Source organism: Ptychodera flava, assembly GCF_041260155.1.
Source record: "Ptychodera flava strain L36383 chromosome 23 unlocalized genomic scaffold, AS_Pfla_20210202 Scaffold_24__1_contigs__length_23054250_pilon, whole genome shotgun sequence".
NCBI lineage: Eukaryota > Metazoa > Hemichordata > Enteropneusta > Ptychoderidae > Ptychodera > Ptychodera flava.
In genome coordinates, this window is record NW_027248278.1 from 9,715,798 (window position 1) to 9,733,750 (window position 17,953).

A 17,953-nucleotide genomic window follows, 5' to 3' on the forward strand; every position below is an offset into this window, starting at 1 on the left:
ACTGGAAACCTTGTTTGTTTTGACATGGGATTCAAGTCCTGTGAATTTAGTGGTAGATTTTCTTCTTGGCTTTTGTAACTGGATGAGGCAATTGTCAATCTGCCTTCAGTGTCACATGTAGTGTCAGACTGTCTTTGTCTTTGTAATGACTCTGCCTGTGTTGGTTGAATGTTTAATTCTGTCGTAGTTGTGGATAGAGTCCTTTCAAGTTGACTTCCATGATCTCTTTGTTTCCTGATGGATGTATCAGTTTTTGATCCTGATGGCTTTTTGTTTGATTGCATAGACAAATCAGGTTGCTGATATGCTGTGGAAACAAATCCTGATTCCATCTGATTATCTTTATCCTCGTATTCTTTAATAGTTCTTGGCATGGATCTTTGCCGTGTGCTTCTCCTGGGTAGAGTTGATGATTTCTGCTGATCAGCATATCCTAGCCTGCTGCTAAATTCAGTGCCTTCAGAATGTGTCAAAGGTAACTCTTGTGAAGTCTGTTTTTTCCGTCTTGGCTTAGGTTTTGGTGCTGGTGGTATTTTCTTCCCTTGTTTTTGAACTTCAGCAGTTGAAAGTTGAGATTCTTTTGTAGTGTCCTGATATTTCAAAATGCTTTTACCAGTACCCTTTGTAATATCAGAGTATGCTGTTGTATTATGTTGTTGGCTAGTGGGTTTGTGTTGTATTACACTGGATTCTGTACTTTGTTCTGATGTACTTCTAGCTGGAACTTTATGTTCATGTTGACTACCCTCAACCTGATTTGATTTACTGGTACCAGATTGAATATTATCAGAATCAGGGGATTGTGATGGCTTACTGACATCTTGTATTTTCTTTGGGATTGACTTAAATCCTTTATAATTTTTTGTTCTTCTATACTCCTTGATGATGTATCTTCTGACCTTGTTTGTGGTGTCTTTTTATGTGATGTAGGCTCAATTCCAATGTCAGTGTTTGTGACTTGATTGATGTCAGTCTGGTCCAGTAATTGTGATGATTGACTTGCCAGATTTTCTAATGATAGAGCTTCATCTTGTGTATTACACTCTGATGATGTCTTTTCAGTATGAATTCCATCAATTCTTTGAGTGTTGTCAGACCATGTTGATGACTGGGAAAGCTGTTCTGTAATCTTCATCAGTGACAGTTGTATATTTGTGTCACCTTCTGATCCTGTGTATTCATTCAGTTCACGCTGAGGGTGAATTTCACCAGAGCCTGGCAGAGACACTGGAAACCTTGTTTGTTTTGACATGGGATTCAAGTCCTGTGAATTTAGTGGTAGATTTTCTTCTTGGCTTTTGTAACTGGATGAGGCAATTGTCAATCTGCCTTCAGTGTCACATGTAGCGTCAGACTGTCTTTGTCTTTGTAATGACTCTGCCTGTGTTGGTTGAATGTTTAATTCTGTTGTAGTTGTGGATAGAGTCCTTTCAAGTTGACTTCCATGATCTCTTTGTTTCCTGATGGATGTATCAGTTTTTGATCCTGATGGCTTTTTGTTTGATTGCATAGACAAATCAGGTTCCTGATATACTGTAGAAACAAATCCTGATTCCATCTGATTATCTTTATCCTCGTATTCTTTAATAGTTCTTGGCATGGATCTTTGCCGTGTGCTTCTCCTGGGTAGAGTTGATGATTTCTGCTGATCAGCATATCCTAGCCTGCTGCTAAATTCAGTGCCTTCAGAATGTGTCAAAGGTAACTCTTGTGAAGTCTGTTTTTTCCGTCTTGGCTTAGGTTTTGTTGCTGGTGGTATTTTCTTCACCAGTTTTTTGAACTTCAGCAGTGGAAAGTGGAGATTCTTTAATGGTTTCTTGATATTTCAAAGTACTTTTACCAGTACCCTTCGTGATATCAGAGTATGCTGTTGTATCATGTTGTTGACTAATGGGATGTGTTTGTATTACACTGGATTCTATACACTGTTCTGACATACTTCTACTTCCGCCAGTGTCAGGGGTAGTAATATACCGTGGATTTTGATATTTAGATTGGTTACTCAAATCTTGCATTGGAAGAATTTCCGTTTCAATAGAACTCAGTACTGTTTCATCTTGTAGTTCATGGTGAGTTTTACAATCATGGTCAACAGATTTTGATGTATTAACAGATTCTGTCAGTCTTATAGGAGGTTGAATATAAACTTCAAGATGTGAAGTGTTTTGATCAGTCTCGCCACCTATTTCTGCCTTGTCAACTGGTTGAGAATTGATTGTATTTCTATCTGTGGCATTTAGGGTATCACCAAAATTTGATGTACATATATTTATTGATCCTTGGCCCAAAGGTGGTGGAAGTACTTTCTCTGTGGTTTGTACACATGGAGTATCTTTGTGTGATACAGACTGAATTTCAGTGTCAATGTTTGTGACTTGAGTGATGTTAGTCTTGTCCAGTAATTGTGATTGTACACTGGCTAGATTTTCATCTTGTGTAGTACACTCTGATGATGTCTTTTCAGCATGAATTCCATCAATTCTTTGTTGAGTACTGTCAGACCATGTTGATGAATGGGATGGCTGTTCTGTATCCTTCATCAGTGACAGTTGTGTATTTGTGTCACCTGCTGATCCTGTGTATTCATTCAGCTGCAGTTCATGCTGAGGGTGACTTTTACCAGAGCCTGGCATAGACACCGGAAACCTTGTTTGTTTTGACATGGGATTCAAGTCCTGTGAATTTAGTGGTAGATTTTGTTCTTGGCTTTTGTAACTGGATGAGGCAATTGTCAATCTGCCTTCAGTGTCACATGTAGTGTCAGACTCTCTTTGTAGTTGTAATGACTCTGCCTGTGTTTGTTGAATGTTTAATTCTGTCGTAGTTGTGGATAGAGTCCTTTCAAGTTGACTTCCATGATCTCCTTGTTTCCTAATGGATGTATTGGTCTTAGATTGCAATGGTGTTTTGTTTGATTGCATAGACAAATCAGGTTCCTGATATACTGTAGAAACAAATCCTGATTCCATCTGATTATCTTTATCCTCGTATTCTTTAATAGTTCTTGGCATGGATCTTTGCCGTGTGCTTCTCCTGGGTAGAGTTGATGATTTCTGCTGATCAGCATATCCTAGCCTGCTGCTAAATTCAGTGCCTTCAGAATGTGTCAAAGGTAACTCTTGTGAAGTCTGTTTTTTCCGTCTTGGCTTAGGTTTTGGTGCTGGTGGTATTTTCTTCCCTTGTTTTTGAACTTCAGCAGTGGAAAGTGGAGATTCTTTAATGGTTTCTTGATATTTCAAAGTACTTTTACCAGTACCCTTCGTGATATCAGAGTATGCTGTTGTATCATGTTGTTGACTTATGGGATGTGTTTGTATTACACTGGATTCTTTACATTGTTCTGACATACTTCTACTTCCGCCAGTGTCAGGGTTAATAATACACAATGGATTTTGATATTTAGATTGGTTACTCAAATCTTGTGTTGGAAGAATTTCTGTTTCAATAGGACTCAGTACTGTCTCATCTTGTAGTTCATGGTATATTTTACAATCATGGTCAACAGATTTTGATGTATCAACAGATTCTGTCAGTCTTATAGGAGGTTGAATGTAAACTTCAAGATGTGAAGTGTTTTGATCAGTCTTGCTTCCTATTTCTCCCTTGTCAGCTGGTTGAGAATTGATTGTATTTCCATCTGTGGCATTTTGGGTGTCACCAACAAATGATTTAGATATATTTATTGATCCTTGGCCCGAAGTTGGTGGAAGTACTTTCTCTATGGTTTGTACAGATGGAGGATCTTTGTGTGATGCAGCTGAATTTCAGTGTCAATGTTTGTGACTTGAGTGATGTTAGTCTTGTCCAGTAATTGTGATTGTACACTGGCTAGATTTTCATCTTGTGTAGTACACTCTGATGATGTCTTTCTGGCATGACTTTGTTGAGTGTTGTCAGACCATGTTGATGAATGGGATGGCTGTTCTGTATCCTTCATCAGTGACAGTTGTGTATTTGTGTCACCTGCTGATCCTGTGTATTCATTCAGCTGCAGTTCATGCTGAGGGTGACTTTTACCAGAGCCTGGCACAGACACCGGAAACCTTGTTTGTTTTGACATGGGATTCAAGTCCTGTGAATTTAGTGGTAGATTTTCTTCTTGGCTTTTGTAACTAGATGAGGCAAAAATTGGCAGTCTGCCTTCAGTGTCACATGTAGCGTCAGACTGTCTTTGTCTTTGTAATGACTCTGCCTGTGTTGGTTGAATGTTTAATTCTGTTGTAGTTGTGGATAGAGTCCTTTCCAGTTGACTTCCATGATCTCCTTGTTTCCTAATGGATGTACAGTCTTTGATCCTGATGGCTTTTTGTTTGATTGCATAGACAAATCAGGTTGCTGATATGCTGTGGAAACAAATCCTGATTCCATCTGATTATCTTTATCCTCATATTCCTTAGGTCTTGTCATGGATCTTGGCCGTGTGCTTCTCCTGGGTAGAGTTGATGATTTCTGCTGATCAGCATATCCTAGCCTGCTGCTAAATTCAGTGCCTTCAGAATGTGTCAAAGGTAACTCTTGTGAAGTCTGTTTTTTCCGTCTTGGCTTAGGTTTTGGTGCTGGTGGTATTTTCTTCCCTTGTTTTTGAACTTCAGCAGTTGAAAGTTGAGATTCTTTTGTAGTGTCCTGATATTTCAAAGTGCTATTACCAATACCCTCTGTGACATCAGAGTATGCCGGTGTACCAAGTTGTTGACTAGTGAGATGTGTTTGTATTACATTGGATTCTATACACTGTTCTGACATACTTCTACTTCCGCCAGTGTCAGGGGTAGTAATATACCGTGGATTTTGATATTTAGATTGGTTACTCAAATCTTGCATTGGAAGAATTTCCGTTTCAATAGAACTCAGTACTGTTTCATCTTGTAGTTCATGGTGAGTTTTACAATCATGGTCAACAGATTTTGATGTATTAACAGATTCTGTCAGTCTTATAGGAGGTTGAATATAAACTTCAAGATGTGAAGTGTTTTGATCAGTCTCGCTACCTATTTCTGCCTTGTCAACTGGTTGAGTATTGATTGTATTTCCATCTGTGGCATTTTGGGTATCACCAACAAATGATTTAGATATATTTATTGATCCTTGGCCCGAAGTTGGTGGAAGTACTTTCTCTATGGTTTGTACAGATGGAGGATCTTTGTGTGATGCAGGCTGAATTTCAGTGTCAGTGTTTGTTACTTGAGTGATGTTAGTCTGGTCTAGTAATTGTGATTGTAATCTGGCTAGATTTTCATCTTGTGTAGTACACTCTGATGATGTCTTTCTGGCATGACTTTGTTGAGTGTTGTCAGACCATGTTGATGACTGGGATGGCTGTTCTGTATTCTTCATCAGTGACAGTTGTGTATTTGTGTCACCTTCTGATCCTGTGTATTCATTCAGTTCACGCTGAGGGTGACTTTCACCAGAGCCTGGCAGAGACACTGGAAACCTTGTTTTTTTTGACATGGGATTCAAGTCCTGTGAATTTAGTGGTAGATTTTGTTCTTGGCTTTTGTAACTGGATGAGGCAATTGTCAATCTGCCTTCAGTGTCACATGTAGTGTCAGACTCTCTTTGTAGTTGTAATGACTCTGCCTGTGTTTGTTGAATGTTTAATTCTGTCCTAGTTGTGGATAGAGTCCTTTCCAGTTGACTTCCATGATCTCCTTGTTTCCTAATGGATGTATCAGTCTTTGATCCTGATGGCTTTTTGTTTGATTGCATAGACAAATCAGGTTGCTGATATGCTGTGGAAACAAATCCTGATTCCATCTGATTATCTTTATCCTCGTATTCTTTAATAGTTCTTGGCATGGATCTTTGCCGTGTGCTTCTCCTGGGTAGAGTTGATGATTTCTGCTGATCAGCATATCCTAGCCTGCTGCTAAATTCAGTGCCTTCAGAATGTGTCAAAGGTAACTCTTGTGAAGTCTGTTTTTTCCGTCTTGGCTTAGGTTTTGGTGCTGGTGGTATTTTCTTCCCTTGTTTTTGAACTTCAGCAGTTGAAAGTGGATGGTCAACAGATTTTGATTTTTAACAGATTCTGTCAGTCTTACGGGAGGTTGAATGTAAACTTCATCAGTATCATCATTTGTACTTGTATCTGATGTGTAACTGCTTGACACTTTAGGCAAGTCATCCTGCTTTTCATTTGGGTTGTTAGAAATTCCAGAATCAGATACCTCATCACCATCTTTACTTGTGGCTCGCTTAATTTCTTCTTGAATCACATCTCGGGCAACTGCATTTTCTATCTTGATGAAAATATCCTCTAATTTCTTCAATATATCGATTACTGAGTAGGTGCTGATTAGATCAGCAAAGATGAAAGATAACAGAAGGCCTGTAGGACTGTCTTTCTTGCTTACTGTCTCTATTTGGAGAGGATGTAATCCCAATGCATCAGCAAATCCCCGCCAGTCACTAAAATTAGGACGTTCAACATCTAAGATTTCGCAAAGCTTATGCCAAGTAGCTTTCTCAATGAGATTTGTTGTTGGTTTCCAGGCTTCATACCAGTGTCGGAACCTTTCTGCAGTTGACAGTGATTCACAGGCTGTGGCCTATTAAAACGGAATAAGAAGTAAATAAATAGTATGTGAACATTTTTAAAACAACAAGCAGATTTACTGACTTACATGTTGTGTCTGGGAAACTATTAAGTACCGTTAATCTTAACCTGAAAAAAACTGACTTGGTATATTTATAAAGGGGACAAAAACGACTTTGGCGTTCAACGGGTTAAGGTAGTTGGAAAGGCTATTTTTGCACCAATTCTTTTCTCAGAGTTAATGTCAAGTTTCAAGTGTTATATTTAGTTCAAATTTTCAGGATAACTCCCTTAGTTAATATTTTCTCCAAAGAATATAAAAATTGTATATTTGCAGCCATGATTTTGAAATATGACACCAGTAAATATTAAAATTTAATTTTTCATATTTTTTTTACATATTTGAATTTAATAATAATTGGATAGTATTGATATTACCAAATTAGTTATAAATATGTTGACACTATTTATTGTAAGATTTGTACGGCAGGATTTGTAAATAAAATTTGTTTTTATGATTTTACATGGGTTTATATATCAAAAAATTATTAAAAATTCTTTCAAATTTCAAAATGTGATTTTTCAAAAAGTACTTCAAATACAGGAAAATTGTGCCGTACAAATCTTATCTGTAACCTTGTTAATAGGCTGTAAAAATTCCATGTCCATATCTCTTTTCAAAGTTGGATTAAATTGGTATACAATTATGTACGAAACTGTTATTCTGTCAAAATGTTGAAAACAAGCCATATTTGCACCCCTCGTTTGAAGTCATAGAGCAGTTTTTTTGGTTAATCTCACTTTTGACACCTCTTTGACACTCAAAGAATCTAAAAATGCATTTACAATAGCAGTCACTCACTCTGAATGCCAGCACCGCCTTGTCAAACTTTCCTGAAAAACAGCAAATAATGACTTTCCCTTTTCAAACATTTTATTAAAAGCTAGGGGACTTCTACCATAGTTAATACACTAAGGACTCCCCAATTTCTTCTTATTCGGTAGTTTTTCAGAAGTTTTAACAGGCTATAACTCTGCAATGCCTTTGTGCCAAATGTCTAGTTTTTTTTATTCCACAGAGAATGTTGACTACTTTTATATTTTAATAGTTTTGTTGAAATTTATAACTGACGCTCTAGCCTTTCCAACCACCTTAAACAGATTGTAATGTTTACGCATAAGTAATCATCTTGACTGACAGTTGGGCTCACATGAGACAGTGTTCTGTTGGCTAAGTAAACAAAATTTTATGCTAGACATTCAGAAAATGCTTGTTAATTATTTTGGTATGATCTCTAATCACTCTATCCCCTCTTTTGTAATGATAAATAAAAATTAATGTAATTCTTAAAGTTGTGAAAAGTGCTTTACTTATGCTTTGAGAGGACCGAGATAAAAGTTATATGCCACAGTGGTTAAACAATCCTTCCCTTTTTGGGTAGTCTGACCATTCAACTAGGGGTTTCGTTAAAGCCAGCCACCGGCCATATGGCCGGCTGTAAGGCAATCACGGCCGCCTGTTATAATCTGAAAATCATGTACCGGTAATTGTTGTGCCGCGTACAGGAATGAATAGCTGGTAACAAATACAGCATATCAGCAAAAGTTTACAATGATACGTATTCTTGATGCTGAATTAGTTGTTTTCAACACTTTTGCAGAGTTTTCAGTGAAAATTTTGTGTTTGTTGGCTCGCGTTCGTCGATTGTGCGATGCCTCGCTAAGCTTACAGATGAGTGTACAGCACAGAACATGTCTATACAACGTACACAGGGTGGTTGGAGGTTAGGGGTCATTGCGCATATGCAGTAATGCAAAATAATCGCAATCATACCAATCCATAATCCAATAACACTAGGTCAAAATTTGTAAGACAATGTTGTAAACATAGACACAAAACAGCACAGAACAGACAGTAAATAGACGGTACAAACAAAGTCACATTCATGAAAGAAAGATATATGGACCTCTGGCCAAAAGACCAAGAAGTGATGTCAGGTGTTTCGAAAATAGTAAGCGCATCCTGCCCCACATGTGGCACCCGCCATATATCAATCTGTAAGTCAGATAGGTAGTGGTCACTAACTAAGGCCCAATGTCACCGATGCCATCAGTGATCATTTGTCGAAGAGAGATATTGTATTTACCTACCAGCTTGCGATACCTGCCAAAAAAGCGTTTGAATGTAGAGACAAGTCTTGCTCTGGTGTAACCTTGATTTAACAGTTTGAAAGAGAGATGGCCATGTCTCTCTACAAAATCACCATATGAAGTGCATGTTCTTGCATATCGTATAAGCTGGGAAATGTATACCCCATAAGCAGGTGAGAGTGGAATATTACTGATGAGGTGTGGAAAATTAATTATACTAAAGTTGAAATCATCTCTCTTGTCATATAGCCTAGTAGAAAGGTGACCATTGGAGTCAAATTCAAGTAAAATGTCCAGATATGAAGCAGAAGAGGCCGTTTCTGTAGTTTCTTTAATCTCCAATTCTGGAGGATAAATCATAGCGAGATATTTACTGAATTCAGAGTTATTCAATGAAATAACATCGTCTATGTATCTAAATGTTAGGTTGAAAGTACGAGCTACAGAGACCTTTTTCTGCTTGATAAGGTTCTGGATAAATTCTGCCTCGTATGAGAACAGAAATAAGTCGGCAAGTAAGGGAGCACAGTTAGTGCCCATGGGAATTCCTATACACTGTTGGAAAATGTGTCCTCCAAATTCAACAAATATGTTGTCAATGAGGAAATCAAGCATACTGATAATGTCTTTCTCGGTATAAAACACTTTAGCATTAGTTGTATTTTTAACAAAATATGTAGAATTATACCCTAATACCACATATTTGTAACGGCGTGAACCGTTTTTGTAGAAAAATGCTTGGTTGATGATGTTTTTCAAGCGTTCTTTCAATTTATCATGTGGTATTGTGGTATACAATGTGGAAAAATCGAAAGTTTTAATAAATGTTATTTTATTTTATTTTTATTTTATCCAAGAGTTCCTTCGAATTTTTAATATCCACATTTGATTTATACCACTCCGAGAAAAGACAACATCACAGTATGATTGAAGTCCCCGTTTAACAGTACAAAGAACAGAAGTCAGTATCTTCGATAACTCTGTTGTTGAACATTTTGAAGATCCTGCGATAAACCTAGCTTTGTAAGTGTTTTGTGGAGCTTTGGTATCCAGTATAAGCTAGGCAACTTATTATGGTCATCCTTTGTTGTAATATTAAAATTATCCATGAATGACTTGTGGTTTGCCAAAATTTCAGATTTGTTGAACATTGATTGTCTGTAAGTGGAGTTGGTTGAGGTCTTAGTTACACCAAGTTCGTCTATAAGACATTCAAAATAATACTTCTTACAGACAAATACAATGTTATTGGCAGCTTTATCAGCAGGGACGACAACATATTTGTCATGGATATCATTCAAACACTTAACAGCATCAGGATCTTTAAAGTTGCAATATGGATCAAAATTGTCGATTTTTTTTTCGTAAAACTAAAGCAAATAGACCATACTACGTTGAAGTACTCTTCTTAGCTAAGCCTCTTACCAATCCCGACACACAAATACGTTCATTTTGATACGTTGCGGCCGCCTAGAAAAGCTGTCTTGTAAACAAACTTTCAAAACAAAAACATTGGCGTTTTCTGCTGTGCACGTAACAAGTACAACCAAGAGTGATGACGTCGCACTGGAGTGCACGTTGGAGGGGCGATGTTGTTTCGCTGACAGAACTTGACATATATAATGATAATTCATTGTAAACTTTGCGTTTGCCTAACTTTGGTAGCATCACAATGTTTCAGAAATATAAGTATATCGATATGATAAAGTACAGCTCTACAAAAGATCGTGTGATTGATTTTTCTCACCCATATAAATGTATGTCAGTGCCGCGCTGTGTGCACCTACCGTGTACGTTCGATCGATCGAGCGTCCAGACCACGTACACCGATCTGGTTGTGTTCACCGCGTGCCTGACAGTGCCACCACAATCCTCTCCCCGTTGCATGTTGTTACATTTTTCATGTTAAAAGGCGAGGTATCTGCACACTATATTTATTTGAAAGCTTTGCCCACTTTAGTATCATCCACCACTGCAGAAGTTCGGCAACTGTCTTGCCCCTCAGTCTGATCGTGCATGGCCATGTCAGCGCGTCGATCGACGCGTCGTAAATGAGACCATGCCATGACATGTAATGATGGAGACTGCCGTTTTTCTTTGTTTCCGAAAAATGCATGTTTGACCTGAAGGATATAGATTATCAATGAATGCTAACAGATTTAAGTTATTTCCTTGCGGGGGACTATGGCCCGGTTCACATTACAAATCGTGGGGTCCGCACGGCCACGGTGTTGGTAGGTCGGTGTTGTTCGAGGAAACACCGCTGGCTAGCGAAGTTGATCATCACACAGTGGCGACGTTGGTGATTTCGAGAGAAACTGTACTGTAGACAGAGTCTGCCTCCTCGACGTGGTACAGTAGTCGCGTGTCACTCATTTTCTGGTTCCATCTTTCGATCTGACCAAACAATGTTTATTTTGCCGACATTTTTGGCCAATTTCTTCCATTTTTGCAAGGCCGAATCAGTCAGCAGAGACCCAGGGCGCAGGCAGAGACCGACCTGATCGCTTGCCTGTGGGAAGGCTAGCTAGGCATGTTGACACGATGTTGTAATTTCATAACCGTTACCATGCATTAAATACGCATGCGTACATATTCAAATAGTAAAATGACGTTTCAAATTCTGTACTTTACTCTCCAAACAGTACGTACCAAACAGCAATTTATTCGGTAATTAAATCAATTTACTCAAATTACAGTCATCCCCGTGTTCCTGTTAATGGTCGAATCTGCAAATGAAATTGTTGTGGATTTTTCTATAAGGTTAAATCTTCGAAATATGAAGGTCAATTCTGATCCATATTGCAACTTTAAATACAGAATAGGGCCTTCTGCAAACATGTGATTTTAGTTGACCAATACGGCCACGCACTATTTTCCTCACAGATTTGACCCATTCTGACAGTGTGTCCAACTCTACATCCTCCCTTTTAGCCCATTTCCTGGTATAATCTTCAACTGAGTCCATAATGATCTTAAAATTATGGTTCCAGTTGATCCTGCGAGGTTCTCTGAACTTGGGTCCACAAGATAATATCTTACGAAGGTGGTGATGTTCAACCAAGTTCAGATCACCAGTGATGACATGGCCAACTGGAGTATATTTGAAGGGAGATGTAGAGCAGTCACAGGATGCTGGTGTTTGAAGGAATTCATCAATTTTTAAGTGCCGCAATGCCTTATTGTAATTGAATATTTTATTGGAGATTGTCTTGGTGTATTGATATGACAGAATAGGTACAGACTGGTTCTTAAAGTATACAGGTATAGTTGATGTAACCTTTTTGTTGTGTAGTATATTGCTGATATTAATGGCATCAATTCCTTTGTTAGTAAATGGAAGATGTATGAAATGACGATGATCATCAGTCATAGGTTCAGCACGAACAGGCTTGTATAGTCTGTATAGTGCAATGTCAGCAATAATACTGACCAGTCTGTACGGTTGTTTGTTCGGATCTGTCAAAGACAATCCCAATGCATAGACATGCAACCTTCTCAAGTCCTTGATGGAAAGAGCAAATAATGAAGTACGATGTGACGGAGACCTAAAGGCTTCTGCAATAAAAGAAGCAGTTCATGAAATTTGTCATGGCAATTGGATGTAGCTGATGTATCCAATTTAGGCCGATGGTAACGCCTATGTCCATGACTACGTCTTCTACGGACAGAAGACTCAAATAGGCCCATCACATTCACTTCTGAACAACCAGGACTTGAGAGATTGCCTATATCTTTGATGTTGTCATTACAACCATAAGGCATTGCGGTACCTAACTGTCTAATCCAGTGGTATTCTCTCTGTCTACGGAATGGTGAACTAAGTGTGGGGCTGTTGGTTGGATGGTATATTTTTCAAGAATACGGACACGCATAGACAAAGTGGAGTGATCGTCCTGGTTAAAATGCTTATAAAGTTGCACATCCAAAGATCGATTCACTCCACTGCGATGTCCGTTCATTCTAGATCGTAAGCTGTTTCCTGTTTCACCAACATAAATGAGCCCGCACAATGAACACTCAATTCCATAGATTACGTTTTTTGTTGTGCAATTCAGAGGTTCCAGACATTTGGTAGAATAGGTCTTACCTGTCAAACTACTACTGAACTGTTCTGTAGTGATGAGCATACCACAGGTTTTGCAGTTTTTAATACCACACTTTGTGATAGAACCTGTATAATCACAAGCTGGAGATGACTTTAAACAGTCCGTCAGTAGCAATTTGCATGGTTTAATTGTCTGGTAGCTTTCTCCATTTCTGTGATAAAAATTGTCCTCTGATTGTACGTATGATGTCTTAGTAACATCCCGAAGGATAATCCGAGGGACACACGGATTTTGAGCTACTGTGCCCTGTGTAGCTGGTCGCAACATAGTGTCGGCCATGAGATGTGGATTAAGTGACTCTGGTGGGTCGAAATGGAGAAATACAGACTGGTTGATGAAGAAAGGTGCAGCCGATGGCAATTTGTCAGATCATATTGATACTTATGTGGCGTTTTATGAATGTATTGTGAAATGTTTCTTCTGAATGCATCAGCAATCGCCTTCAGCGATCCATGGCCGTGGATTGTAAAATGTAAACAATGGATATTGGTAGTCGACGTTCTTTCTCTGATTTTTTTGCTCACCTGTGTTCACACGTGAGCATACAGTTTAGCGATGTCTGTCTGTGTGTCTGTATGTCTGTCTGTATACCCGATATCTCAAGAACTGCTGAAGGGATGTCAACCAAATTTGGTACACAGCTTCAGGATCTAAATGGCAAGAACTGAAAAGGTTTTGGTGGGCGTGGCTTGGATATTAATGAAGTTATGAAAGTTTTAATTTTTCTGCTACATGGTTGTCTATAAGAGAGAGCTTTCACTAATGCAGCGTATGACAAGTGAAAACGATCACTTGACGAGATCGACTGTTTGAGGGCGCTGTGAAATGAGATACTAGTAGCCTACCGGTAGGTTGGCTACAGCTGGATAGCTCTGGTGTCAACCTCGTAATGAACGTTAAAAATATACTTTATAACTCATTCAACTCACTATTCAAGATAAAATATCATTTAGCAAATTAGCTTTACCCTTGGTGATTGATCCTTTCTCTCGCTGCTCGATCGCCAGAAATGACTACATACGTTCTCCACCATATACTAGCCTCATGTTCATTCAGTTGACTTCGTAAATCCGAGATTGCAACTACGTAAACGTCCGTATTCCATTGTAAATCCTTATCGTGGCATAAATTCTTGACTTTCAAGAAATTTGAAACAATTAAAAATTACCTCAAACAAAGTCGTTGCCGGCCGCTTGAAACAGTATAAGGTGAACCGGTTATACACAATAGATGAATCACAGGATCCGACATTTGACGATAGTGGAAATAAAGCAATCACACGGTGCGACGCATCAATGTCAATCGACTTGATTGGACAATTAGATCATCGCATTATGTGACTCTGAGTGAAGCTTTCGTATGCGGAAGTAAGATAGTGAGGCAAGTTCGCGTTATAGATTCGCCCTTAATTGAAGCGAAGATCACATTTTCACATGTAACTTTTTATAATTCTCTGTAAAAGCCGATCATAAAGTGTAAAAGGAAGGATCAGTGTTTGATTTCAATTGGCGATCATTCCGTTTTCTATGTAAACGCCGATAATAAGGGATATCGATATATGTTTTCAACCGACAATCCCCCGTTGTCAGGCTGCGATTTCTCGCCGCCTGACAGCTGTTAATGAAAACCCTGAATTATAGATATGGCTCAGCTAATTCATAATTTGCATAGCTAATAAGCTTTCACAGTTTGGCATGGTATATAGCTTGAAGGACTTGACCAAAGGCAATTACACATGCTATATTAAGTGGTGATACAATGACAGTACTCAAAGAAATTAATCATTTTTATTTCAGCTAATTACATATTTGAATACTTTATGACCTTTAGCATTGATCTGTGGTGAATTTTGTTAGTCCTTTGGGTCCTGTGGGCCCAAAGTACTCATGTGATGGCACGGCCCAATATGTCCAATATAGTGGGCCGTATGCCGAGGACACAGGTATCTGAGAAACGCTTCAGTAACTTTTTCTGAAATTTGGGCTGATGGTCACTTAGGCATGTATCTCAAACGGTCTTCTTTCTTTTTTTGATTGAATCATTTTAAAGTAACTTTTTTAGCTTTATTGTGAGAACCACTATTTTCAATTTTTCCTCAAATTCACTGATTTGGTCATTTTGATGTTTGGCATGGGTGTTTGTATAGTTGAAATACTGTCAGAAATGTTCAAAGTTTGGTGATACATGCCCTGTATTATTTTTAAATAATACTTTTATCCATTATTATTTTATATTTACTTGATTTTTACTCACTTTTGCTGAAGCTGCGCATGCGCACAACTGTAGGACAAAATCTGAGTTGAAGAATCGAAACGGACGCCATCCTTTTTCTCCGTCTGGTCATATTTTTTACGTTGTAAACGTTTCATTGTGTATTTCAATATGTTTCATAGTTATGAAGTTGACAGTGATGCACTTTTGCGGCTGTTGTGTATTTTTTGGTACGAAAGGCGCCTTTGATCGACTGAAGATAATCACCGGTACCGGTAGGCATATCAGTTCTACTGAGGAAGCAATCCACTGGCCCGTATAGGTCAGGGCCACACTTAGGGTGTATGGAGGATTTTGAGAAAAAAATTGTCACCAGGTGAAATAGAAGAAAAAAATTAAGCCTGTAATGGCTTGAGAAGAAAAAAATTCTCATAACAGACAGAAGTAAAAAAAAAAGTCACAATGCATCTGAAATGAGCAAAATTTTGGAAACTTCATTTTCATGTATTCTTTGCTGGCATGCTGCCATACGCAGCGCAAATGTTTTTACCACAAGCAATTCTTATGTTTTTTTCCCAGCACTTATGATATAAGCATGCACTACTTTACACCTCAGTGCACTCAGTGTTTTCCTTCCCTTTTCTGACCCCATAAAACACATTTCAGGATTTCTATTGCAATATCTCAATGGCATAGGCAATATCTAGATGGAACTATTTGACTTCGTAAATTGTGAAACTTTAAAACACAGGACAAGAGTCAATAAACTAGTTTTAAAACCAATATATTATTCTCTCAATATAAATATGTTAGAAAGATTAGAAGTTGACAATGAAAAATTGAGGAACAACAAATATAATGAAATACAATGTGTGAGCCTTGTTTCTCTGACCACAAAAGATAACATCTCCCCTGAGAACTTAAAAGGAATTGACTGTTTTAAAGAAAAGCAGGCATAGTTACTGATCAGAGTTGATTTTGCCAGAAAAGTATTCTATAATTTAAAGCTAGTATTTCCATTTTGTTTTAATTTGTTGCAATGTAAAATAAATACATAGAACCATCCTGTGATATGTGAAACACAGGCTTAAATTTGAAAAATTGCACTGCTACTCCATTTGAAAAAAAAATTGATGCAGGTCTGACAGTAGAAATAAAAAATTGCAGTCACTCTGACTGGAAAAGAAAATTTCTCCAATACCCACTTCCTCCATACCCCCCTCAGAAATCAAATTGATCTCCCCTTAATGCGCGCATGCGCATATAACAAGTTAGTCTTGTTTTCCAAGGACTTTGAAAAATCAAACTGACGCCATCTTATTTCTCAGTCTGGTGCGAATTTAGACGTTTTACAGTTTTTAGCGTGTATTTGATAATGTCTTGTGAATATGAAGTTGACAATGATGTTACTTTTGTTGCTGTTGTGTATTTTTTGGCACAAAACGCTTCTTCGATCAACTGAAGAATGATGGCCTCCGTACCGGTACTCACCCGGTACCGGCGAAGCCATTTCTTTTAGCGGCAAACTTTTAAGTTCTACCGAGGCAATACATTGGCGGCCCCGTAGTACAGAGCAGTATGCACGGAGAGCGAGGGCATGCTCAGTATGCGTATGCGCACATAACTAGTTTGCGTCGTTTTTTGGTGATGTACTGTCCTTTTGACACAGCGATAACTTTTAGTTTTCTGTCGCTTATTAGTCCCCACGGACACCGTCCGGGGGACTTATAGGTTTGGTCATGTCCGTGCGTCTGTGCGTGCGTGCATGCGTCTGTGCGTGCATCCGTGCGTGCGTCCGTGCGTCCGTCCGTTCACGCAGATATCTCAGAATTGTCAGGAGTGATTTCATTCAAACTTGGTACAAGGATTACTTCATATGTCATACATATGCACGTCGATTTGTTTTGTGATACGATCCAATATGGCCGCCAGGCGGCCATTTTATTACGATTTTTTTCATGTACAGAGCCATAACTCAGACATGTTTCAACCGATTTTATTCAAAGTTGGTACAAGGACATTGACCAATATCATAGATATGCACGTTAATTTGTTTTGTGATACGATCCAATATGGCTGCCGTGCGGCCATTTTGTTACGATTTTTTCATGTACAAAGCCATAACTCGGGCATATCTCAACCGATTTTATTCAAAGTTGGTACAAGGACATTGACCTATGTCGTACATGTGCACGTCAATTTGTTTTGTGATACGATCCAATATGGCTGCCAGGCGGCCATTTTATTACGATTTTTTCATGTACGGAGCCATTAAAGTCAGACAGGTTTCAACCCATTTTATTCAAAGTTGGTACAAGGACATTGACCAATGTCATAGATATGCACGTCAATTTGTTTTGTGATAGAATCCAATATGGCTGCTGTGCGACCATTTTGTTACGATTTTTTCATGTACTGAGCCATAACTCAGGCATATCTCAACGGATTTTATTCAAAGTTGGTACAAGGACATTGACCTATGTCATACATATGCACGTCGATTTGTTTTGTGATATGATCCAATAAATTAAATTAATTGCCAATTTGCATTTACATGATGAACTTTTGTTTTTAGGGTGAATGTCCGGAAGCACTGCATCAAACTTTATAAAATATGGTACCAGTGATAATTATTATTATTATTATTATTAATCTTTATTTAAACTCGATAACTCCATAGGTGAAACACCTCTTTTCGTGGAGGTCGAATAGACAAAAGAAAGTCATAATACACACTACAGCACAAACATGAAAACCAAAAAACACAGAAGTACAGATATATAAAAAAAACTACGAAAAGGCATCAGACAAGTAAGTATTATACAAAAAGTTGTTACAAGATTATTAAACTAGCCAGTGACTCAGAGTCCCTCATTGATTTGGGGAGATTGTTATATTCATCCACACCCGCAACTGACAAGGTGTTCTGATAAAAAAGTGTACGTGC

At 38.3% G+C, this 17,953-nt stretch overlaps 1 protein-coding gene and 1 long non-coding RNA gene across 2 annotated transcripts in view; one reads left to right on the plus strand and one right to left on the minus strand.

Annotated features, from left to right (window-relative positions):
• The window catches only part of LOC139124590 (uncharacterized), a 44,339-nt gene that overhangs the window by 25,277 nt on the left and 1,109 nt on the right, over window positions 1–17,953 (plus strand). The gene's annotated exons all lie outside the window — the stretch shown is intronic.
• The window catches only part of LOC139124589 (uncharacterized), a 28,413-nt gene continuing 16,343 nt past the window's right edge, over window positions 5,884–17,953 (minus strand). The window contains exon 3 of the mRNA XM_070690725.1: window positions 5,884–6,548. Coding sequence (XP_070546826.1) covers window positions 5,895–6,548 — 654 coding nt within the window. The 3' untranslated portion in view covers window positions 5,884–5,894. The remainder of the gene's footprint in view (window positions 6,549–17,953) is intronic.